At 40.2% G+C, this 20245-nt stretch overlaps 1 protein-coding gene and 1 long non-coding RNA gene across 3 annotated transcripts; one reads left to right on the top strand and one right to left on the bottom strand.

Annotated features, from left to right (window-relative positions):
* Nucleotides 1-333: 333 nt before the first annotated feature.
* Nucleotides 334-12368, bottom strand: rassf8a (Ras association domain family member 8a). Of its 2 annotated transcripts, none has more exons than XM_086298270.1 (6): nucleotides 12021-12368; nucleotides 7179-7378; nucleotides 4905-5704; nucleotides 4551-4748; nucleotides 4026-4170; nucleotides 334-2166 (listed from the first exon to the last, which is right to left on the bottom strand). In XM_086298270.1, the coding sequence occupies exons 2-6, from the start codon at nucleotides 7279-7281 to the stop codon at nucleotides 2045-2047; spliced, it is 1368 nt and encodes a 455-aa protein (XP_086154396.1). In that variant the 5' UTR covers nucleotides 7282-7378; nucleotides 12021-12368; the 3' UTR covers nucleotides 334-2044. The 2 variants fall into 2 exon arrangements, with proteins under 2 accessions (XP_086154396.1, XP_086154397.1); XM_086298271.1 differs by having other exon boundaries at nucleotides 12205-12368.
* A 3809-nt stretch (nucleotides 12369-16177) lies between these two features.
* Nucleotides 16178-20056, top strand: LOC147324460 (uncharacterized). The gene is made up of 4 exons (XR_015130142.1): nucleotides 16178-16709; nucleotides 17083-17235; nucleotides 17605-17692; nucleotides 18286-20056. It is a non-coding gene; the product is annotated as an uncharacterized LOC147324460 (long non-coding RNA).
* Nucleotides 20057-20245: the final 189 nt, after the last annotated feature.

Below are 20245 nucleotides of genomic sequence, written 5' to 3'. Positions count from 1 at the left end.
ACAACAAAATTCAAAAAAAGTCATTATTATGGTACAAAAAAGAAAAACCCTTGAAAGTTTAGATTGTTTTTGGTGAAACTTCATTTCACCAAAAACATACTTTTTCTAAACAGCTCATTTTCATATTCTAACATTATTCTTTTTCCTCACTGCATTCTTTTGCATGTAAACATACCCAACTCCTGAGCATTTCCCACCATGTTTGCCTCAATTACAAAGTAAATGTCTCCCCCTACTGGTGAAAAGCGGAAACACTATACAACGTAGTACAGAATCTTTTTCATTTACACCCATGGGCTGTTTTTAACACTTACATCAAGCACCAGCGACACATTTAATTTTGTCAGATGGTTTATTGAACCATGCAATCCATGTCATATCAGCAACCTGTTACAGCCATACATCTGTCAACACTTTGCAGTATATTAAGGCAGAGAAGAAGAAAAAACAACAACAAAAAACAGGTTATGTACAGTCGACATCTTACGCTTTTCTAGAAGATATGCAGCTGTAAACAACGACCATAACTATGAGACAGTACTGATCCAACCTACAGTATAAATGTGCTGCATGACAAGTAATAAATCTAAACTAATGTTTACTTCATTTTACAGCACTACTGTTATGGTGACAATAATACACCAAGGGGAAAAAAAAGCATGAAAACTAATGTACTTTCCTTCCACAGGGACACAAAAAAACAAAACAAACAAAAAAAAACAACAACTATAGAAAAAAAATACTATAGACTCTTTGCTGCTGTGCCGTTTTAGCTTCTCTCACTAATATCTACTCACATTTGGTCTAAACTGGCTCATTCCTTAAATGGCCCCACTAAAGATTTACTGTACATTATTTGAATACACCCACTGTGGAATTGATATAAGGCACTTTGATGTAATTAGCAGCTGGACTACAACCCAAGGAGTTCACACGTTTGTGTTCGCGTGCACACACACACACACACACACACACACACACACACACTTTACTACTTAATAAGGGCTTCATACCTTGGCTATTTTGATGCGCATAGTTACAAACAAACTCTAATAGACACACTAGCTTAGCTGGAACTATCCACCCTATTACTACATGCCTCCATTTTCAGATATAACTAACAGATTAAATGGAGTGTGGTTGCTGTGCACATTCATATATGGACAACATAATCATGCATCAAGACCTGCCTATCTTTGGCCACATGATAATCAAGAAAAACAAGCATAACACATTTGGCAAAAATATAGTGTGAGGACACAAAATGAAGAAAAAAAACAAACAAAAAACAAAAATCAGTGTAAAAGGATTAATAACACCATTTCAGTGTGCAGATATTACTGCAGGAATGAGGAACAGCATTGGTATGACGGTAAATGCACCGCTTGGTAATAAAATATACTAATCCACTAAATAAAGATGAAAAGTAAGAAAACATATTTACAATAAGCCATCATTTTGGTGCATACAGAATGCAACATTCTACAGTAAGGAAAGCATTTGTGCATAGTTTTAATTTGAACAAAGATCGCAGGAATAGATTCTGATATGCAAAATGATGGATTGTTCACAATTTTACTCTAAGTAGATCCTTCACTTATTTAAGAATCAGCTGATTTTAAAGACACAAGGTTCATAGGTTCACATACCCAAAATTCCAAAGGCAATAGTTTTGATTCACCATGCTATGCAGAAAACAATAAACATCACTCAGCAGGTACTGAAGTGAGAGTACATCAGGTGGATATGTTTATAACAAAAAGCCAGATGTTTACATGGTAATTTATTGGTTCTGTTATCTTTTTTTTTTTCATGCCATAGCTGCTAACCATCTCTCATTCCTACCAAGTGCTCCATGCCTTTTAGTCAAAGATTACATCTTCAAAGTAAAGGTTGCCTTAATTGAGAAAACAAAACAAAAACAGTGCATAGTAGTGTGCTACGGAGGCATTCTGTACTAAAATATCAACTTACAAAACTGTTCTGGGGTGAAACTGGCTGTTGGCACGGGGGCAAGATGTGTTGCTTCCACAGCAGAACCGTCTCACACATAGATCCCTTCTGGGTTCAGACCAGAGCTGAGAGGACTGTGAAGGGCCCGGAGATGATTGGGCATTGGGTGGGTTGACACAGGGCGCTTTAACGAGCCAGACAGGGGCACTAAATCTAACAACAAATATAAAAACATCACCAAAATGAGAAACAATAATTATCAAGAGCATTTCAAAATTTTAATAATAAAAGCATTGGACTGTGGCAAGCGGCATCAAAGACTAACATTTAGCTTTTTTTTTTTTTTAATTGAAAACTTGATTTATGATCAACTAATGCCCCAAAGCTTATGAATAAATGCAAATTTTAATGGTGAGATTTCCAAATGACAACCATTAGTTAAAAACATACACATGCTGATGATGTAATGCAGTGTAATTTTGCTAAACGGGCACCAGGGGGCAGGATTGGGCCATGCAAAGAATCAGCCAGTGCAGTTAATTTTAATGGCCAGGAACTAAACCTTTGTTGATTTACACTCTGCACTGAAGGTTACAAGAAGATCATCATCAACCCTCCATTATTACTTTTCATAATGAGAAACTATTACCATGAAGTGCATCTAAGAGATCCAATGGTGTAAACAGTTCAATTCAATTAGCACAAATCCAATGTGGCATACATTATTACACCATCAGTATAACCAAACTATATAACCAGCTTCACTATATGCACAGTAAATGGAATTCATTCAGATGAATGACTTCATTTAAATAAAGCGATTCAATATTCAGTATTAATAAACGGAAATCCAGGTTTTTATTTACTTAAAAATAAATGCTCAGTTTTTAAGGAGGTGTGAATGTGGAGTACCAAAATCATTCCTATGCATGAGAATAAAGGCTTAATTATTATCATATTTATGCCTTTGCATTTATACATTTGGTTCTGAGGTTGTTTTTTTAATGTTTTTACAAAGGCTGAATTGCAAAACTTAAGAGTTATATCCAACTGTGGGTTGGTATCGTAAAGTTTTTAACAACTAGCTGGATGATGGTTCATTTCCTTTGTTGCATTACTTTCTCACTGAGTGCTCTTAATTTATGTGTCAGCTGTCTGACGGTTTCTTGTAGGATGAGATAGCTTTGGTCCAATGACCCACCACAGAAACTTCTGAAGATGTGAAGGAGTCAAGAATAAATAAACGTAGCAAACAACTGATACTAGGTCTCCCTTTATCCAGACTGATGTGAAGATTAAAACTGCCACTGAAGGGGGTAATAAACTAGGTCTGAGCCCTTTACCTACCACAGTTTTCAGCAGGATAATCTCTCTCTCTTTCTCTCACGCAAACATACACTTAAGCTTTTATCCTACATAATAAAGAACTCTCACTCTTGCTCCCTATGAACATACATGGGCATACTGAGCTCCCTAGCAACCTTGCCTTGAGCCTTTGCCTTCCCAGTTTAACGAGTCAGTTGATGGGACAAGGTGAGGGAGAGCCATCGAGATACTTTTTTCTACCTACCAGTAATCTAATTTGAATCCCTAAAACCAAGTCTCGGCCCTCAGCAGTTAGTCTCTACCTGCTGGTCCAAGGTGAATACAATCCCTACAGTTTACAATGAGATTAAGCTCAAAGAAAACAAACACTTAAACACACAGCAGAGTCATTTTCACTCAGCATGCTGTTAAGACACGAGGCAGCAGAATAATGAGCACCTTGATGGAACAGACTGACTGTATTAATGCACAGGCAAACTCAATCTCAGCTTTCTTACTTCATTAAAAGAAAAAAAAAAAAAAAAAAAAAGATCACATGTTAAGCATGTGAAAAACCACCAAAGGCACGCTGCAATTTGACATACCATTAGTTCAAAGAAACCACTGTTACAGACTCCACACTTTGGCTAAAAAAAAAGCATCCATATTGCAATACGGAGTTGTAGTTACATATTTTACTCCAAAGAAAACTTCCCAGAAGACCCGAAACAGCTACTTATTCAATGTTTGGAAGAAAATTTCAATACCTATACCGGGGCTGTTGTGGGTACTTCCTTCCTCAGCAGGTTCAGCTGGCAGTACAGTGACCTTGGTGCCAGTCTGCTTGATGAACTGCTGCAGGTTAACCTGCCTCAGCTCCTTGGTCAGCTGCTCCAGGTCATGCTGCATGTCCTTCAATAAAAAAAACGCAGCAGTGGGAGAAATTATTTTTCAGAAGACCGCAAAGCATTACCAGCAGCTTCAGACAGCTTCTTTTTCCATGAAAAGTTCAGACAAATGCTCAAAATGTTTGACTAATTAAAAAAAAAAAACAACAACAAAAAAACCATCACATAGAACAACAGCACTTGTTTGTTATCTGTGGTTTGTTATCAGTGTTTCCTATTGATTCTAAATTGAGTGAGTAATACTCAGCACTCCTCTATCACTGTTCCTCACAGCTTAGAGGAACAGTGCTAAAGAAGAGCTTGCTGATAGAGTTGTGTTATAATTACATCATTCTGCAGCAGTGTTTTCATAGAAAGTTTGCACACTGCATTCAAATCAGTCACCTGCAATTTCTTGCTACTCTGTCCAAGCGACCTGTCCACAGCTTTGCAACTGCTCTCCAGCTGGACAGCCTGTCTTTCTTGGGCCTTCAATTCTGATTTGATCCTAAGGACCTGAGCCCGAGCCTCAGCCTCACTGACCCACTGGGTCTCCTGCCGCTCTCTCTGCAGTTTCTCTTCTTCCAGGCCTGCCTCTACACCCTGAAGGTGGAAGAAAAAGAAAGAAACTAAACTACTCAGGAAAAGGAAGGAAGAAAAGATGACTAGAAAGTCTGTAAAACCTTTGAAACAATGATAAAAACTTATTTTCTGCCCACAAATCCAATCTAACAAAAAAAGCTCCCACATACAACACACCTGCACCATTGCCAGTTTCTCCTCAATCTCCAGTTCACAGCTCTGCAGACGCCCACGAAGCTCCTGCAGCCTTTCCTCCAGCTGTCTCTCACTTTCAAGCTCAATTTGTAGCTCAGTGGCCCAAAACTCCTCTTCCTCCATCTCCACCTCATTCTTCCTCAGGTACTTCTCCAACCTCAGGATCTCCTCTATTAACCCTCCACCTACACCTGGGTTCCCAGCGCACCCTTCACCTCGCCCCCCTCGTCCTTCAGCCCAGACTTGAAGTTCAGCTTCATAGGCCTCAAGCTTTTTTTCCAACACGTTGAGAGTTTCTCTCTGCAGACCGACCAGCCTGACAAGATCTTCCATGCGGCAGGCCCAAAGGCTGGGGGACGTGGTCCCGATAGTGGGTCCAGCATGGTGAAGACTTCCTCCATTTCCTAGAAGAAGCCTTCGTTTGGCTTCGGCTTCACCAATCCGGCCTCCGCTCAGTATCTCCCTAAGGCTTCTGGGTGCACCAGTGAATGTAAGAGACTTGCGGCGGGGTTCACGGCGGCGAAGGGAGCGATCATTGGGATGACGAAGCTTTGCAAGCGGAGGGAGGCTTTGTCGATGCAAACCGCGTTCTGGCCCCCTGAGAGGGGGCCCTTCTGAGGGGGGTCTTTCAGTCAGTGAAGGGCCTGTGCGGTGCAGGATCAGCTGGACATCACCAGCATACTGGCCCCAAGTGTTCAGGGAAGCCACGGGGCTTTCATGAGGGGCTAAGTGACGCTCAGTGTCGCGCCATTTTTCTACAAGAGTGTATCTTCCAGTGCGACCTGAAAACAACACAGTATAGCACATTTACATTTACGTGACAACTGCTGCTAGAAATAAATCTCTAAAACAAAGTCATAGAAATGCAGTTGTGATGTGATCAACATACACTAAACATTAACTAAGAAAACTTGGGTCCTAATATTCAACTGGATGTTGAGACGACAAAGTCTGAAAGATGTGCGTCTAGCATTCAAACTCCAGAGATCCCATTCTGATCAGGTATCTGTGGGAAATGCTGGAAAAACTACCTTATGAACCTAAAAACCTGCCACCAGCAAACCAGTGCCAAGAGTCCCACTTTCACACCATATTCTGGCAGGACAAGGGAGACCTACAAATATTATGCAAGTGGTTTTAATTGATTGGTGTTTACAATCTTTCCAACCTTTAAACCATTAGCACACACAGATTAGAATGATGACCTCATTGGAATGATTTTTCTGGCTGCATTAACAATAACAGTTAACAATTTCACCCAGCTTATTTACATGGTTTCTGAAACACCTTATAGTGGTTTTTATAACTGCAGCAAGAGCATTGAGTCTCACACTATAGAGTACAGTCTGAACATACTGTAAAAATACTGTCTGGAATACAGAACATTCAGCCTAAACAGGATGCGAGCTGCACAGATCTGCATTGTTGGGGTGTTATTAAGCGATTTCAGCTCAATGAGCAATTCTTTCACAGTACATTTCATTCAATGATTATAACAAAGAAACTGCTTTCTGCTGTTTAGGGAAAACGTAGACACAACACTTAGTAGTAGAGTGCAGACAGAAAAGGTTTAAGTACCAGATCAATACTGATGTCTGATCACTTAACATGGCGTTAAAAAGCAAAGGAGGGGGCTCAGAAGTGCTGCTTTCTCAGTTTGGCAGGAGACTGAGGGATGAGTCAGACTTTCCTTCCTCCCCCTCCTCCTACCCTGGGCTTTGTGGAAAGTGATGTCAATACAGTATGCTCAAGTGCCCCTATTCTTGCAGGAACCATATGGAAAGAGAGAGTAGGGTGTTGAGATTTAAGGAAGTACCAATGAAGCCTATGACCCACTACATCTCTGCAGGGACTTAGCATGTAGGCAGGAGAGTCTGTTTTTTCACTTCATTAGGACTTACTTGGCATTTAGGGGATTTAAACCAAGATTAAAGCTTTGTGGGTTGGCTAACGCATAAAAATACACTTGATGAAAGTTAATGTCTGTTCAGTGTTTGTGGTATTAAAAAAATATTTGTAAACTATTCAACCATTGGGCCAACATGTATAAGAAAAAGAATTTATTAATATTAGCCAATTATCAGTGTCTTTTTACAGCAGGTGTAACCTTTCATGTTTTCATGATGACATTTTTGTGCAGAAATCAGTTACTTACTGATGCATGACAATACTAATACATTCACACTACTTGAATCATTTTGAATGAACTTCTTTAGGTGTGCTTATTGTAGCTTTCATAAAATAGGGATTATTTACCTATGGCCTGTGCCAGAGCAATCACCACTTCCTGGCAGGTGGTTGCCTCAGTGACCCCACAGACAACCCTCTGGACTCCATCCACCCATACCTTGAGCTCCATGCTGGGTCAGAAGCAAGGGGGCCGGGTGCTGCGTGCTGGCCCCAACATTACTGAAGGTGGCAATGGCAGGGCAGCGGAAGCCCCTCTGATTAATTCGCTGTGGAGAGAACAAGGGGAAACAGGAAGTCTTTAGTCTGCATGTACTCAAGGCCAAAGGTGTATACTTCCTACTTGTTAACAAGAACCCAGTTGAGAAGGGAAAAATAATAATGTGGAGGTAGAGTGGCGCTATTTTCGCAGTAGGTTAAGGTAAGAAATAATCCAGTGAGAGTGACTCAAAGAGACTGGCATGCCAGGGCCAGCTGGCCATAACGCTGTTGTTTTGTTCTTCTCTATGAATAGGTACATGTCTGTTGGGGGTGCAGGAAGAGAGTGTCAGGAGACATTCCCAAGGCCAGTTCCTGCTTTTGTACAGCTGCGACGAAAGAAAGATTAACTCAGTTAGCAGGGTGGACAGAAACAGAGAAGGAATGTAAATGTAATTTAAAACAAAGGAAAGAAAGAATTACAACACAGGGGAGTAGAGATTCGTTTTGGATGTGTGCTCACGGTTCTGTAAAATGGCCGTGGCATGTATATCGTATTGACAGAATCCCTTATTCTCCACTGTGGAACAATACAGCAAAATACAAGAAAAGATGTATCCTCGTGAAGTTTGTTTAATATTAACATTGACTGATTTATACCAACAGCTATGTGGCTATGCCTATGAAAGCTGGTTACTTACACAAAGATGTAAATAACCAGTGACAAAACACCACACAAGAAACAAGAATCTACATGGAGGCATCTGTCGACATGCACTTCAAGGACAGCAACCGAATGAATGCATACTTTCTCTGCAGACCTGTATCACTCTCCATGAATCTAACCTTCAATGCACCTACACTACTGTGTCAAAAGGTTCTTTTGTTCACCCCCCGCCCCGCCGTTAAACCTCCTGTACGCCCCACATATCCCCTGTCCACAACCACAAAGTCACCATCGCCAATAGTTTTTCTAAATATGGTCAAGACGTTGTGCAGTGCTACAAGGTATGGTATGCAAGAATAGAGAAACAGAAGTAGACTTCTTAATAATATTTACTGTTTTAAAAGATGGTCCTCAAAGCCTATCAGAAATTTAAGTTGATATTTTTAAAATGATTGTTTTTAGAAATTTAAAAACAGCCAAAGTGTTGGATTAAAAAAAAATTTTAAAAAATCTTTTAATCCTCCAATTTTCATAATACTGACTGAAGAATTTTCTACCTATCTGCAATACAAAAAGCAGAAAAGCAAAAACCCTAGGTAGTTTCATTGCAGTGTGTGTTATGTATGTATGTGCACTAGTGTCATCTAGTTTCAGTGCTATTATCCTTCTTTTAAAACAGAACCTAAATGGCATTACATGCTTGAAGGACGTAGAGGAACATGAATAACGGCCAACACATGCAGACGCTTAGATTTTTCTGCCATCACCCAAAAGACCTTTTTCCAGGGGGGCGTAGAAACAGTAACAGGCACTGATTAGGTCTTGATGCAAAGCAGTCATAGTGGAGCAGCCAGAGGTGATCAGCCATTCTGATTGGAAGAAAAAAAAAGAAAAAAAAACTATAGCAACACTTCCAGACTAATGGCATCTGGCTGAAAAGGATTTTAAAAAGACTACTGCATGGAACACTTTGTATTTCACTGGCATTAGAAATATCTGCTGGCTGATTCAGGGCTTCTTCTTTGCAAAAGCTCTATAAGACTCAGAGGGGAATTTACAAATGTCACTCGGTTTAGTCCAGGCTTGCAACATTTGTATTCATTACCATTAACCCAGAAAACCCAACTGATGATACAGGCACAGCGGTGCGAGGCAGAGTGCCATCCTGAGCCCTGCAAGCTCCATTCCTCTGGCCAGTCAAAGCCACAGCCTGGGGAGATGCCCGCCTGCTGATTTGGGCAGCTTGTGTTTTGCCAGAGAAGCATTTCACAAGGCAGAGAAACACTCGAATTTCTGCAAATTCTGCTTAAGCCCATTTGAGCCATGATCAGCTGCATAAAAAAAACAACAACCCCAAATGACTTTAGTGACCGCTCACATTTGTTTCGGTCTGGTATTGGTTAAGTAGTCTTCTTTGAGTAGTGAGGTGTACGAGCAGAAATGAGCAGCCTGCCTGGCCGGCTGCTGATGACACTTCTCCAGACCTACAGGAGCACACCAAGCTGGCAGGGAAAAGGCTTCTACTGGCTGCTGCTGTAAACAAGCTACCATATGCTCCTGTGGGTGTTTCAGCACAACCAACACATTTCAGTAACATACAGTATACAGAAATACTGTAGGAGTTTCAATGTTAGAGCTTAAATACGGAACTGCGTCTTGGATTTACAGTCTGTCAGCCATCACGATCTGGCAGGTGTATTGTGCATTTTATCAGTATGCTGAACAAGGAGACATCAAAGCCAGTGTGCTTCACCAAGGAAAAGGCCTGTAAAGCAGCAAAAACAAAACAAAACACAAGACTATGAAATAAAATTGTTCTTATAAAATTCCAGTTCCTGTCTATATTTGCTAACCATTGTTCAACAAGGTGGTAAACAATGCTACTAGCAGAGGTTCAGGCATTCAGGCATTATTGGAATTCGTATTCAGCATCTTTATTAATAAAGATTTATAGCAGAAGCCTTCTGAGATTTAAAACTCCCCCACACTGCTGTTAACTAAATACAATAGGATCCTTCTTACAGACTGGAGCAACAAAAGTCTTCTCTAAACCTTCCAGCCTATTACTTACCAAACTTTAATTCAAATTGCACACCCTGCAGGGAAGCATGTAATTAGTAGCAATTTATACTCTGCTGTAATTGGTAACAGACCTGTTGTGAAATAGATCACTGTGAGCAGCCAGAGACAGATGATGGTTTTATCGTGGAGGCGACTGGGTTGGAACAAACAGGAGTAATCTACTGCTTCCCTTTTAGTCAAGCGCTACAACTACATAAACAAGTATAATCCCTGGCCTTAAATCACTTGTGTGAGGCAAAAGTTTTTAATTAATGTAAGACACGCTGACATCATGGAATAATTGTGGCTAAAAGTTATCCATCTTGCACTGATGACCAGATAAAGAAGTTCCTGTTCACAGATATGCCAACCTAGAGTGTGTACAATGTCCTGTGCAACTGTAAACATCACAGAGCATGGTAAGGACCAGAGAAAAGCCTTGATCCTGGAGAGTGAAAACTGATAACATACAGGGTATGCATTCCTGGGCTGTGAGAATCCAATAGGCCATGACTAAGAGATAAGAAAGCTATGGGGTCCTTTGCATAGTGATACTGGTGGCTATGGAAAGTACAACAGTAGGTAATGGCACCTAAATAACATGAACCTACAATAATAATAATTACAAGGTCAGAAAAATTGCGTTTGCAAGGCTCAAACTGAGGATTCCCAATTGATGGTTGTTGTCCATTTATTGCACCTATACTAAATCCGCTGAAAACGTAGCAGAAGATAATGGATTGCATTCAACATACTTATTACATGTGAAGCTTTTTAAATGTGTGTGCCTTAAGTAAATGCCCCAAGCCACCAAAGTAACCCCAAAAATAAGGACAAAAATGTTTCCAGCACTTCCTCAGAATTTGTGTTTTCGCTCTGAAGATAGGAGAGTTTGGGATTAAACCCCCATCCAGTTAGGCTACACCCAGCACCCACAGCTCTTGGGATGTCTCCAGTGGCCCCTTGCCCTGGAGCTACTCCTCTCTCTTTTTTTCTGTCTGGTTGATATTAAACTATTAAGCGCTGAAGCAACCTCCCCCATTTGGGAGGTCAGTGCTGGCAGAATCTGGAACATCTGGACAGCACGTTCAGCCAGCAATAATGCCGCCTTTGTTCCCTTGCCATATTCTCTGCTCACTAGCCAGCTTTAAAGAGCCAGAGGGCCAAGCAGCAGGCTCCTGCAGCAGGGCAGCACAGCGGCGGCTCAGCGGGGCAACCAGAGGCCTTTGGCCAATTTCTTTTACATGTTACTGTGGTTTGCAAAGCTGCAGCTGTGAGTCAAACTGTTGCGTATGCGTTTATAGAACTCAAATGGTTTTTACAGGAGCAACTGAAGTGGCAGCCACGAAAAAAAAATGTGCCAATTATATATATATTTTTCCAGTCTGTAGGTGGTTGTTTTCAGCCTGGTCTTCATGGTTCTTTACAGAATGCAGAAAAGACCACCAAATGACTCGATTCCGCTACAAAACCCAAGTAATGCTCCAAGGCTGCAGAGAATAAGACATTGTGCAAGTGCAACAACTCTACAGGTTGGTTCTGCTGCACTTGGTGTGTGTGTGTCAAAGTGGTTAAAGCACTGGAGCTTTAGACACAATAAACCAAGTGGCTCTATATGCAGATTATTAAATTATTAAACATGCATACATACTTTTGAGACCATACGAGCTTGACATAGACTTTGAGCACGTCACATGATTGTAACTGACAATATTTCTAAAATTCACATGAAAGAACGCAAGGAGCATTGTGAGCTGAAACACCTCAAAAACAAGCACCTTCTAGCTGCTTGTGTAGCTCGAGCTGTAGTGGGTGTTGAGTGGGAGGAAGCCCGAGAAATGGCGATAGTGGGCTGTAGTGGGTCCTGAGCAGTCTAACTAAATTCTACTACAGAAATGTTTCCGTTATCTCCGCCTTACACGCAACTACAGCGGACTCAGCTGCGGCGCAATCTGCGAATAATCAACGTTGCGTAACGGTCTTACCTTTGCTGGATTAAAGTTAGTCCTTCCTGTCCGGACCGAAGTTTAGAGGGAAAACACAGGTAGAGGAGAGAATTCCGCAAAATTCGTCCTCCTTTTTCAGCATTGCCCAGTAAATCACTACCAACGAACTGCGACAAAGTCACGTTTCGAAAACAGAAAAAAAACAGAGGCTTAGGAAACCCACCGAAAACAGATGAACTGTCGCTTCAATCCGCGGTCCGAAAGTTTGTGTCAGTCCTCTCTAGGCACACAGTCTTTTGCGGTCTCACCAATAAGCTGCGGAAAAAGCCCCTCTCCCCCGTTTCATTACTCCTGCTGGAGTCGCATTGGAACTGGGACGCACCGCAAGGCATTGTGGACTGTTTTAAAGCTGCAATACACTGTGAGGGGGAGGATGACTTCCAGCCAACTTTTACAGATCCGCAGACTTTTTATTAAAAGAAGAAGAAAGATACCATGCAGGGTTTTCTTACATAAGGAAATACTGGGATAAGGGGGGGGGGGGGATGTCGCGTAGGCTGTGACTGAAAATCTGCCCGTGAGAGAGCGAAAAAGCTTTGAACTACAGTTAGACTGCACCAAAAGAGTGAAAATAGACATTTAAACACCATCGTGTTTTACTTCCAGTTCTGTTGAGACACCATAAAGGCAAGCTCACATAAAGAGCTGATAAATCATCATTGTATCATCTAACTGAAAAAAAAAGTCAAATTGGTGCTCTGAACACTTTTATTTTCAAACAACATCATTTACACTGTCAAATATTCATATTAGAAATCACGTGAATGAATTTGTAGGCTGCATTTACATTCCCTCAGTTTCTTGCAAATACACAGCATGTAGATGCATTCAAACTGATGCAAATGATGAAGATGAGCCTACAGCAGTGAGACCGCGTATAAACGGAGGCTTAGTGCCCTCTTGTGACAAAACAGACTTTCCTCTTAAATTCTTAAGGACAGAGAAGTGGTGCAATCAGTGGTTTAAGTGCTCTTAACCAACACGTCTGGTGAGGTTTACATTACTTCATCAGAGGTTTGGTATAAATGTATACATTTTTATTTTACTGATGTGCATAATCGCTTTTGTAATAACCAATTTGATCTTTGCCAAATTGCTTTCAAAACTAAAGCACAGTGGACTGTGTCAGCAAGTATAATGTCTGATATACACTGAACAAAAATATAAACGCAACACTTTTGTTTTTGCTCCCATTCCCCATGGGATGGACGTAGAGACCTAAAATTCATTCCAGATACACAATATAACCATCCCTCCCAAACACTGGTCACAAATCAGTCCAAATGTGTGGTAGTGGGCACATCTGCTATATTGAGATAATCCATCCCACCTCACAGGTGTGCCACATCAGGATGCTGATCTGACATCATGAGTAGTGCACAGGTGTACCTCAGACTGCCCACAACAAAAGGCCACCCTGAAATGTGCAGTTTTGTCTCACAGCAAAATGCCACAGATGCCACAAGCAATGAGGGAGCGTGCAATTGGCATGCTGACAGCAGGAATGTCAACCAGATCTGTCGCCTGTGCATTGAATGTTCATTTCTCAACCATAAGCCGTCTCCACAGGCGTTTCAGAGAATATGGCGGCACATCCAACGGCCTCACAACCGCAGACCTCGTGTAACCACGCCAGCCCAGGACCTCCACATCCAGCAGGTTCACCTCCAAGATCGTCTGAGACCAGCCACCCAGACAGCTGCTGGAACAATTGGTTTGCACAACCAAACAATTTCTGCACAAACTGTCAGAAACCGTCTCAGGGACGCTCAACTGCATGCCCGTCGTCCTCATCGGGGTCTTGACCTGACTCCAGCTCGTCGCCGTAACAGACTTGTGTGGGCAAATGCTCACATTCGATGCCGTCTGGCACGTTGGAGAGGTGTGCGCTTCACGGATGAATCATGGTTCACATTGTTCAGGGCAGATGGCAGCTGAGAATGTCCCAGTTCTTGCATGGCCAGCATACTCACTGGACATGTCACCCATTGAGCATGTTCGGGATGTGCTTGACCGGCGTATACGACAGCGTGTACCAGTTCCCACGAATATCCAACAACCTCGCACAGCCATTGAAGTGGAGTGGACCAACATTCCACAGGCCACAACTGACAATCTGATAGACTCCATGCGACGATGTGTTGCACTGCATGAGGCAAATGGTGGTCACACCAGATACTGACCGGTTCTGGGTCCCCAGACCCCCAATAGCGCAAAAAACTGCACATTCCAGGGTGGCCTTTTGTTGTGGGCAGTCTGAGGTACACCTGTGCACTACTCATGATGTCAGATCAGCATCCTGATGTGGCACACCTGTGAGGTGGGATGGATTATCTCAATATAGCAGATGTGCCCACTACCACACATTTGGACTGATTTGTGACCAGTGTTTGGGAGGGATGTTTATATTGTATATCTGGAATGAATTTTAGGTCTCTACGTCCATCCCATGGGGAATGGGAGCAAAAACAAAAGTGTTGCGTTTATATTTTTGTTGAGTGTATATATATATATATATAAAAAAAAAAAAAAAAAAACACCCAGCACGCCCCTGCGGGCGGTTTATCCTTCAAGCTCGGGTCCTCTACCAGAGGCCTGGGAGCTTGAGGGTCCTGCGCAGTATCTTAGCTGTTCCCAGGACTGCACTCTTCTGGACAGAGATCTCCGATGTTTTTCCCGGGATCTGCTGGAGCCACTCGCCTAGCTTGGGAGTCACCGCACCTAGTGCTCCGATTACCACGGGGACCACCGTTACCTTCACCCTCCACATCCTCTCGAGCTCTTCTCTGAGCCCTTGGTATTTCTCCAGCTTCTCGTGTTCCTTCTTCCTGATATTGCTGTCATTCGGAACCGCTACATCGATCACTACGGCCGTCTTCTTCTGTTTGTCTACCACCACATAGGTCCCCCCCCCCCTGAATAGGATGAGGGACCTATATATATATATATATATATATATATATATATATATATATATATATATATATATATATATAAGGTCTGTTAGATCATTTTCAACATATATTGTGATCTTTAAAATATATATTTAGTCACTTTATATTCTTGGATTATTGTACACAAGCTTTTTATTCTACATTAGGTGTCTCTTCATTGGATATATCACCAGCTGCACAAGGCAACCCTATGATCAATGGCTAGGTGCTAAAATTCTGATATGGACTTGGGTACTAGGGTACTTTGACTGTAGGACCAACATATAGGATACTGATCTAAAAAGTTATGGAACACTTTTTGTTGTTATTATTTTTTTTAATCCAGCCCTGGAAGGATTGATGATTTTGTTCTCAGAAATGAGACACTACATGTGGGGGTCAGCGGTAGTTCAGACCATCTACTAATCAGAAGGTCGCTTGGTTGATTCCCGGCTCTTCTAGTCCATGTGTTGAGATATCCTTGTATCAGTTGGACTGTGTGTGTGTGACTGTTAGACAAGAACTCCTTAGTCATATATAAAAGTGAGGTGTGAACGAGACTTAAGTAAAAAGTGCTTTGAGTGCTCAAATTGAGTAAAATGTGTCATAGCACAGAAGCTTCTTTAATGTGCAGTTAAATACTTGGAGAGTGACACATTGGTTTTTGTAGTTTTGCCCCTGTGTGACACCACTGTAGAATCTAAATCAAACAATCAAGATGTGACTTGAGTACAGATTTTTAGCTTAGCAAAAAAAGAAAAAAGACATTAACTATTGAAGAATTAAAGCGTTTCATTAATATGACAATTGTCCACCAAAATTAAAAAATTTGTATCTTTGTCCAAAAACTTATGGACGTGATTTTACTGATGAACATGTGGCTGGAACATGCCTGTCACTGTGGAAATTACTTTTTGTCCAAAATTTGCTCTCATGTCTGCAAATAACAGTGCCTTTGATATGTGTACACTGAAAAAAAGGGACTGGCCATCTCTTGGATTTATGTAAGCATCTTGCATGTATTTAACACAATTACCTCATGTTTTAAAGATAAATGTAACTATATAGTGTAAAAACTACATGATATGCAGAAAGGGTGTATTAAATTGTTCATATCATGTTCAGGTGAAGTAAGTCAATAAGATAGCAACGTTAAATCTCATGAAACCACGCGTGATTTCATCTCGCGGGCTTTGGATCGTGGTTCAAGAAAGGCATCCATCTCAGTCAAGTCGAGCAGCCAACTCTACGTTTTTGGTATGTCTTGATTTTTTGAATTAATATTTACCATATTTCAGCCAAATGTAGTTAAACGTCTAGAGTGTCGCCATGTAACATGCTAAAAAAGAGCCATTAGCTTATTTGCTGTTTTATCTGTTGTCAAAGAATTGGCGCTTTTTCATTTGAATTTGTCTTTGGCACAAGAGCCGTAATATCACATTAAACCTAATTATGAGGCACTCATAACATAATTTGGTTTTCTGTGTGAATAGATTTGCCAACTGACTCTTCAGTTACATTGTGTATTTACTGCACCGTGGTGTTAGTGAGATTTTGGACATTGAACAGCTTTAGCTAATATCATTAGCGGCATTATGCTAGCTTACATCCCTACCCCTCCTGCCCTCACTTGCTGTCCTTTTCTTTTTGTTTTTTTTGCTGCACATTGAGAGACCACATCTATTCTGCATTTCACCAGGAGTCAGCTGATGGATTGTGGGTTCAAGGTGTTATGGTAAGAAAGTATATTCTATTTTCGCTTAAGGTTTCTGTAACTTAATTATAATAGATTTTTTATAGTTATTAGGTGCATGCATACACAAATAGACCACCCTATTAAAACAACTGAGAAATCCAAAATCTGCCATAGGTTTAACTTATACCTGTATGTATTGTCAGAAAGGTGATTACTGGACTCACATTAATGCACACTTGAACTAAAATGAGGTTGTAACTTGTGGGTTCTTGGGTTGCAAATCAGAAACAAACATCTTTGGATTTTTTTAATCCCATAAGATCTGGAAACACAGTTTTTATTCAACAAAACATTACTGATTAACCAAGCACAGTGCCTGCTGTTATTTCAAAATTTCAAAATGTTATTTCAGATAAAATGCGGCATTCCAGTGCATCCCAACCATGCCTTTACAGTCAAGGTTTCTGACGGAGCTGAGTTTCTCTCTGACAGTCTGCTGAAAGTGTTTGCAAAGTGATCGGGGGAACAGTGCACAAAGCTAAAGGATGTAGCTGCCATGATGACAGTAAGAACTTTAAAATTCTTTAACTACAAAGTGTATATGTATTGCATTAGGTCAGTAAAAGATTTTTATGCTGCATCCATTGAAACAGTCAACTATTACCTGTGAGTACTGATTCCACTGAAAGGATGCCATTCTTTTTTGTCATGCATTTACTGGCCCACTGAGAAAAAATTATCTTTTTTTAAAAATATATGTTCTGGAAACTATATCCATAAAGTTGATGTCAAACAGGAATTTTTGATATTGCTTTGTAGATGCTGGTGTTGCATGTTGACTGGTTTAAAAAGTCAAGTTTTTGTCTGGGATCATTTTCTTCTGTGCTACTGAAAAGTTCACAAATCTCTGTTTTCTTTGTTATAATACTTTTAGGATGACATTAATGCTCAAAGGGAGTCTCATCAAAGTGCTCCGCATCTGTGTGAAAGACAATTGCAACATCTTGGTGCAGGAGTTCATGGTGAGTGTTTTATGAGTAGATTGTGGCTTTGCAACATTTAAAAATGCATTTAGTTATCCACTTGATCCTCATTGGACTGGTTAGGACCAGTAGTCCTCTTTAATAATTTGAAGTTCACATGAGGCCTAGTAGTGAACTCGGCCGCCGGCCCTTGAGGCCCCACCCCTACCCCTGTATTAGGGGTCACATCAGTGTGAAAAAACTTTAAATTTGTCATTCTAGTGAACAAAGAAAAATCCCCCCAATATTTACATTAGCTTTTGTTTGAAAAAAAAAAAAAAAAAAGACCAACTGACCAACAGCTAACCAAATTGTGGGGCTGAAAGTCTAAATTCTAACATCTTCTGAGTGACATAACCTGGATTTCTGATGGGCCGGTGTCTTTCTAACAAAAACTAATGTAAAGCATTTGAAATTATTATGTTTTTCACTCTCTCTTAGAAACTCTGTTAGACCATGAATGGCAGCATGGCAGGCAACTCTTTGGCTATAGCTATTTACTATGGTTTAAATTACTCTAACATTAGAACTGGTAGATTCAAAAGAGATGAGTTTAAAAGGGAATCTTAAAAAAATGTTTTGTGTTTAACCAGGACTTGACTGAGGCCACTGCACAGATTGAGAAAACCACAATGAACATCTGTCTCCAGAGATGCGCCAGGCAATGACTTTTCTGATGTTGGCATCATCATCGAGGGTATAGTAGTTCTTCAAGATCTGGATAACGTGACCTTTGCAGTAGCCATGCTGTTTGGACCTTTTTTATTCCTTCAATATGAGTTACCCATCACAGCTCTGCTACACTTTTGAGGTGATTCAATGGGTGGTAATGGAGTTGGATGCAACTCAGCTCTCAAGAAAAGCTCACAACTAAGACAAAACTGCTCCTGCAAGGAAAGCTCACTGTTATGCATGCAAGGTGATCAGCTCTAGGTGAGAGGACATTTAAATCTCACACTTGTTCTGCTGCATTTTTGAAGCTCAATTCCAGGAGCAGATCGCAGGGCTCATTTTTATATACTCTGCAACTGCCATGAGGACAAGCTGTTTTTGTTGTTGTTGTTTGTTTTTCCTTTTGCTCTGTACAAGTTCTCTGTTTGTCTGTTTGGCAGCATTTTTCAATTTCTGTTTGTATTTTTTCTTTCTTTTACTAGTGAAGAGATGTAGCGTGAACAGTTATACAGTCTAAATATCCCATATGGGTCGTGTGAAATGGTATTTTCAGTTTCATTCAGTTGAAGTAAAGAACGTTGAATATTTCTAAGTGTGCTGTTTTGAACCAAGATGTCACAGTATGATCAGTGCTGTAATTTTTGACAGTCACTGTATCAATGTTATTTTTGCGTCTCTTGAATAAAGTTTTTGACCTGCAAGTGCTAATTTCTTTAGTTATTGGGGTAAAATGGGTAATGTTAATAGGAAGGTGTTTGCCAATTCAGTAACCTAATTTAATGTTAATGGAAACTAACATTTCCTCAAATTGTTTAGTTATAATTGTTGTTTAACTGAATCTTGACGTCAGAGGCCTTAAATAGAATGTTTTGTATTGTCCTGTAACATTTTTCAAAAGAAACAGTCTAATTTCTTTGCTGTGATTGATTCCAGAGAACACGGAAGAACTGACATTATTTAACTGTTGATTTATATAGATTCAGTGGAGGAGTAATGTCAGTTTAATTCTTTACCTACTGTCAATGCAGTGAAATTAGACATTTTGTTTTTAAAGGTTATTGGTGGATGCCAGCAACCATCTTGGAAGAGAACAATACAATCTGTTATAAGGCCTCCATTTGAAAATTGTGTATTTGATACTAGAATATAATAGCAAAATGTAATTTGAAGATAACATGTAGTATTTAAGTGACCAAGTAGTATTGGGTAAAAGTTATTGAATGGTGTTGGGATAAAGTGAAAAAATTGTGAAGGATTAAAATATTCCAAGAGCTCAAATTACTTCATCAAAACATGTTTAAGTCACATTTTATCAACACAAATTGCACAGGTTTATTGAACATGAATAAATTGTGTTAATTTAACTCAATTGTTTAAGTTGCTGCCAAAGCAAAACATCTGTGTGCAACAAATGTCCACCATTGAATTAAGTAAATCCAACAACATATTTTTTTCAGTGTAGTTCAATGGTGATACTATAGTTAGAGTTTCGTTGGTAGATAGGAGGTTTTTTTTTTTGTTCAATTAACATTTGAACCGTGTATGACTTTGAAAAGAGGGAACTTAAGAGTTCTCTCTTTTAACTACTTCCTTAGTTTTACACACTGTATATTTTTTTGAGATGTAGATACAATGCAGCATTTTCTCTGACACTAATGTAAAATTCCAGGCACAGATTATGATAATTACTGTTATTTGCTCACAGTATAATGAATGATGCGACCTTAATACGTTTGAGCATTTGATTATAGTCTTTTTCAGCTGTAAAGTTACCTCTTACCTGCACCTCTCTGACCTGGCATCTTTTAAAGTAATGAAAAAGTGATTAAAAATTGAAAAAGTGATTCAGATATTCTCAATTTACACATTTGTTTCACAGAT

This window comes from Aulonocara sp. 'chitande type north' Nkhata Bay, linkage group LG7 (assembly GCF_057382095.1).
Source record: "Aulonocara sp. 'chitande type north' Nkhata Bay isolate Kocher_YH1m ecotype deep benthic linkage group LG7, A_spYH_male_GT1.1, whole genome shotgun sequence".
Classification (NCBI taxonomy): Eukaryota; Metazoa; Chordata; class Actinopteri; order Cichliformes; family Cichlidae; genus Aulonocara; species Aulonocara sp. 'chitande type north' Nkhata Bay.
This window is presented reverse-complemented; position numbering and strand designations above follow the sequence as displayed.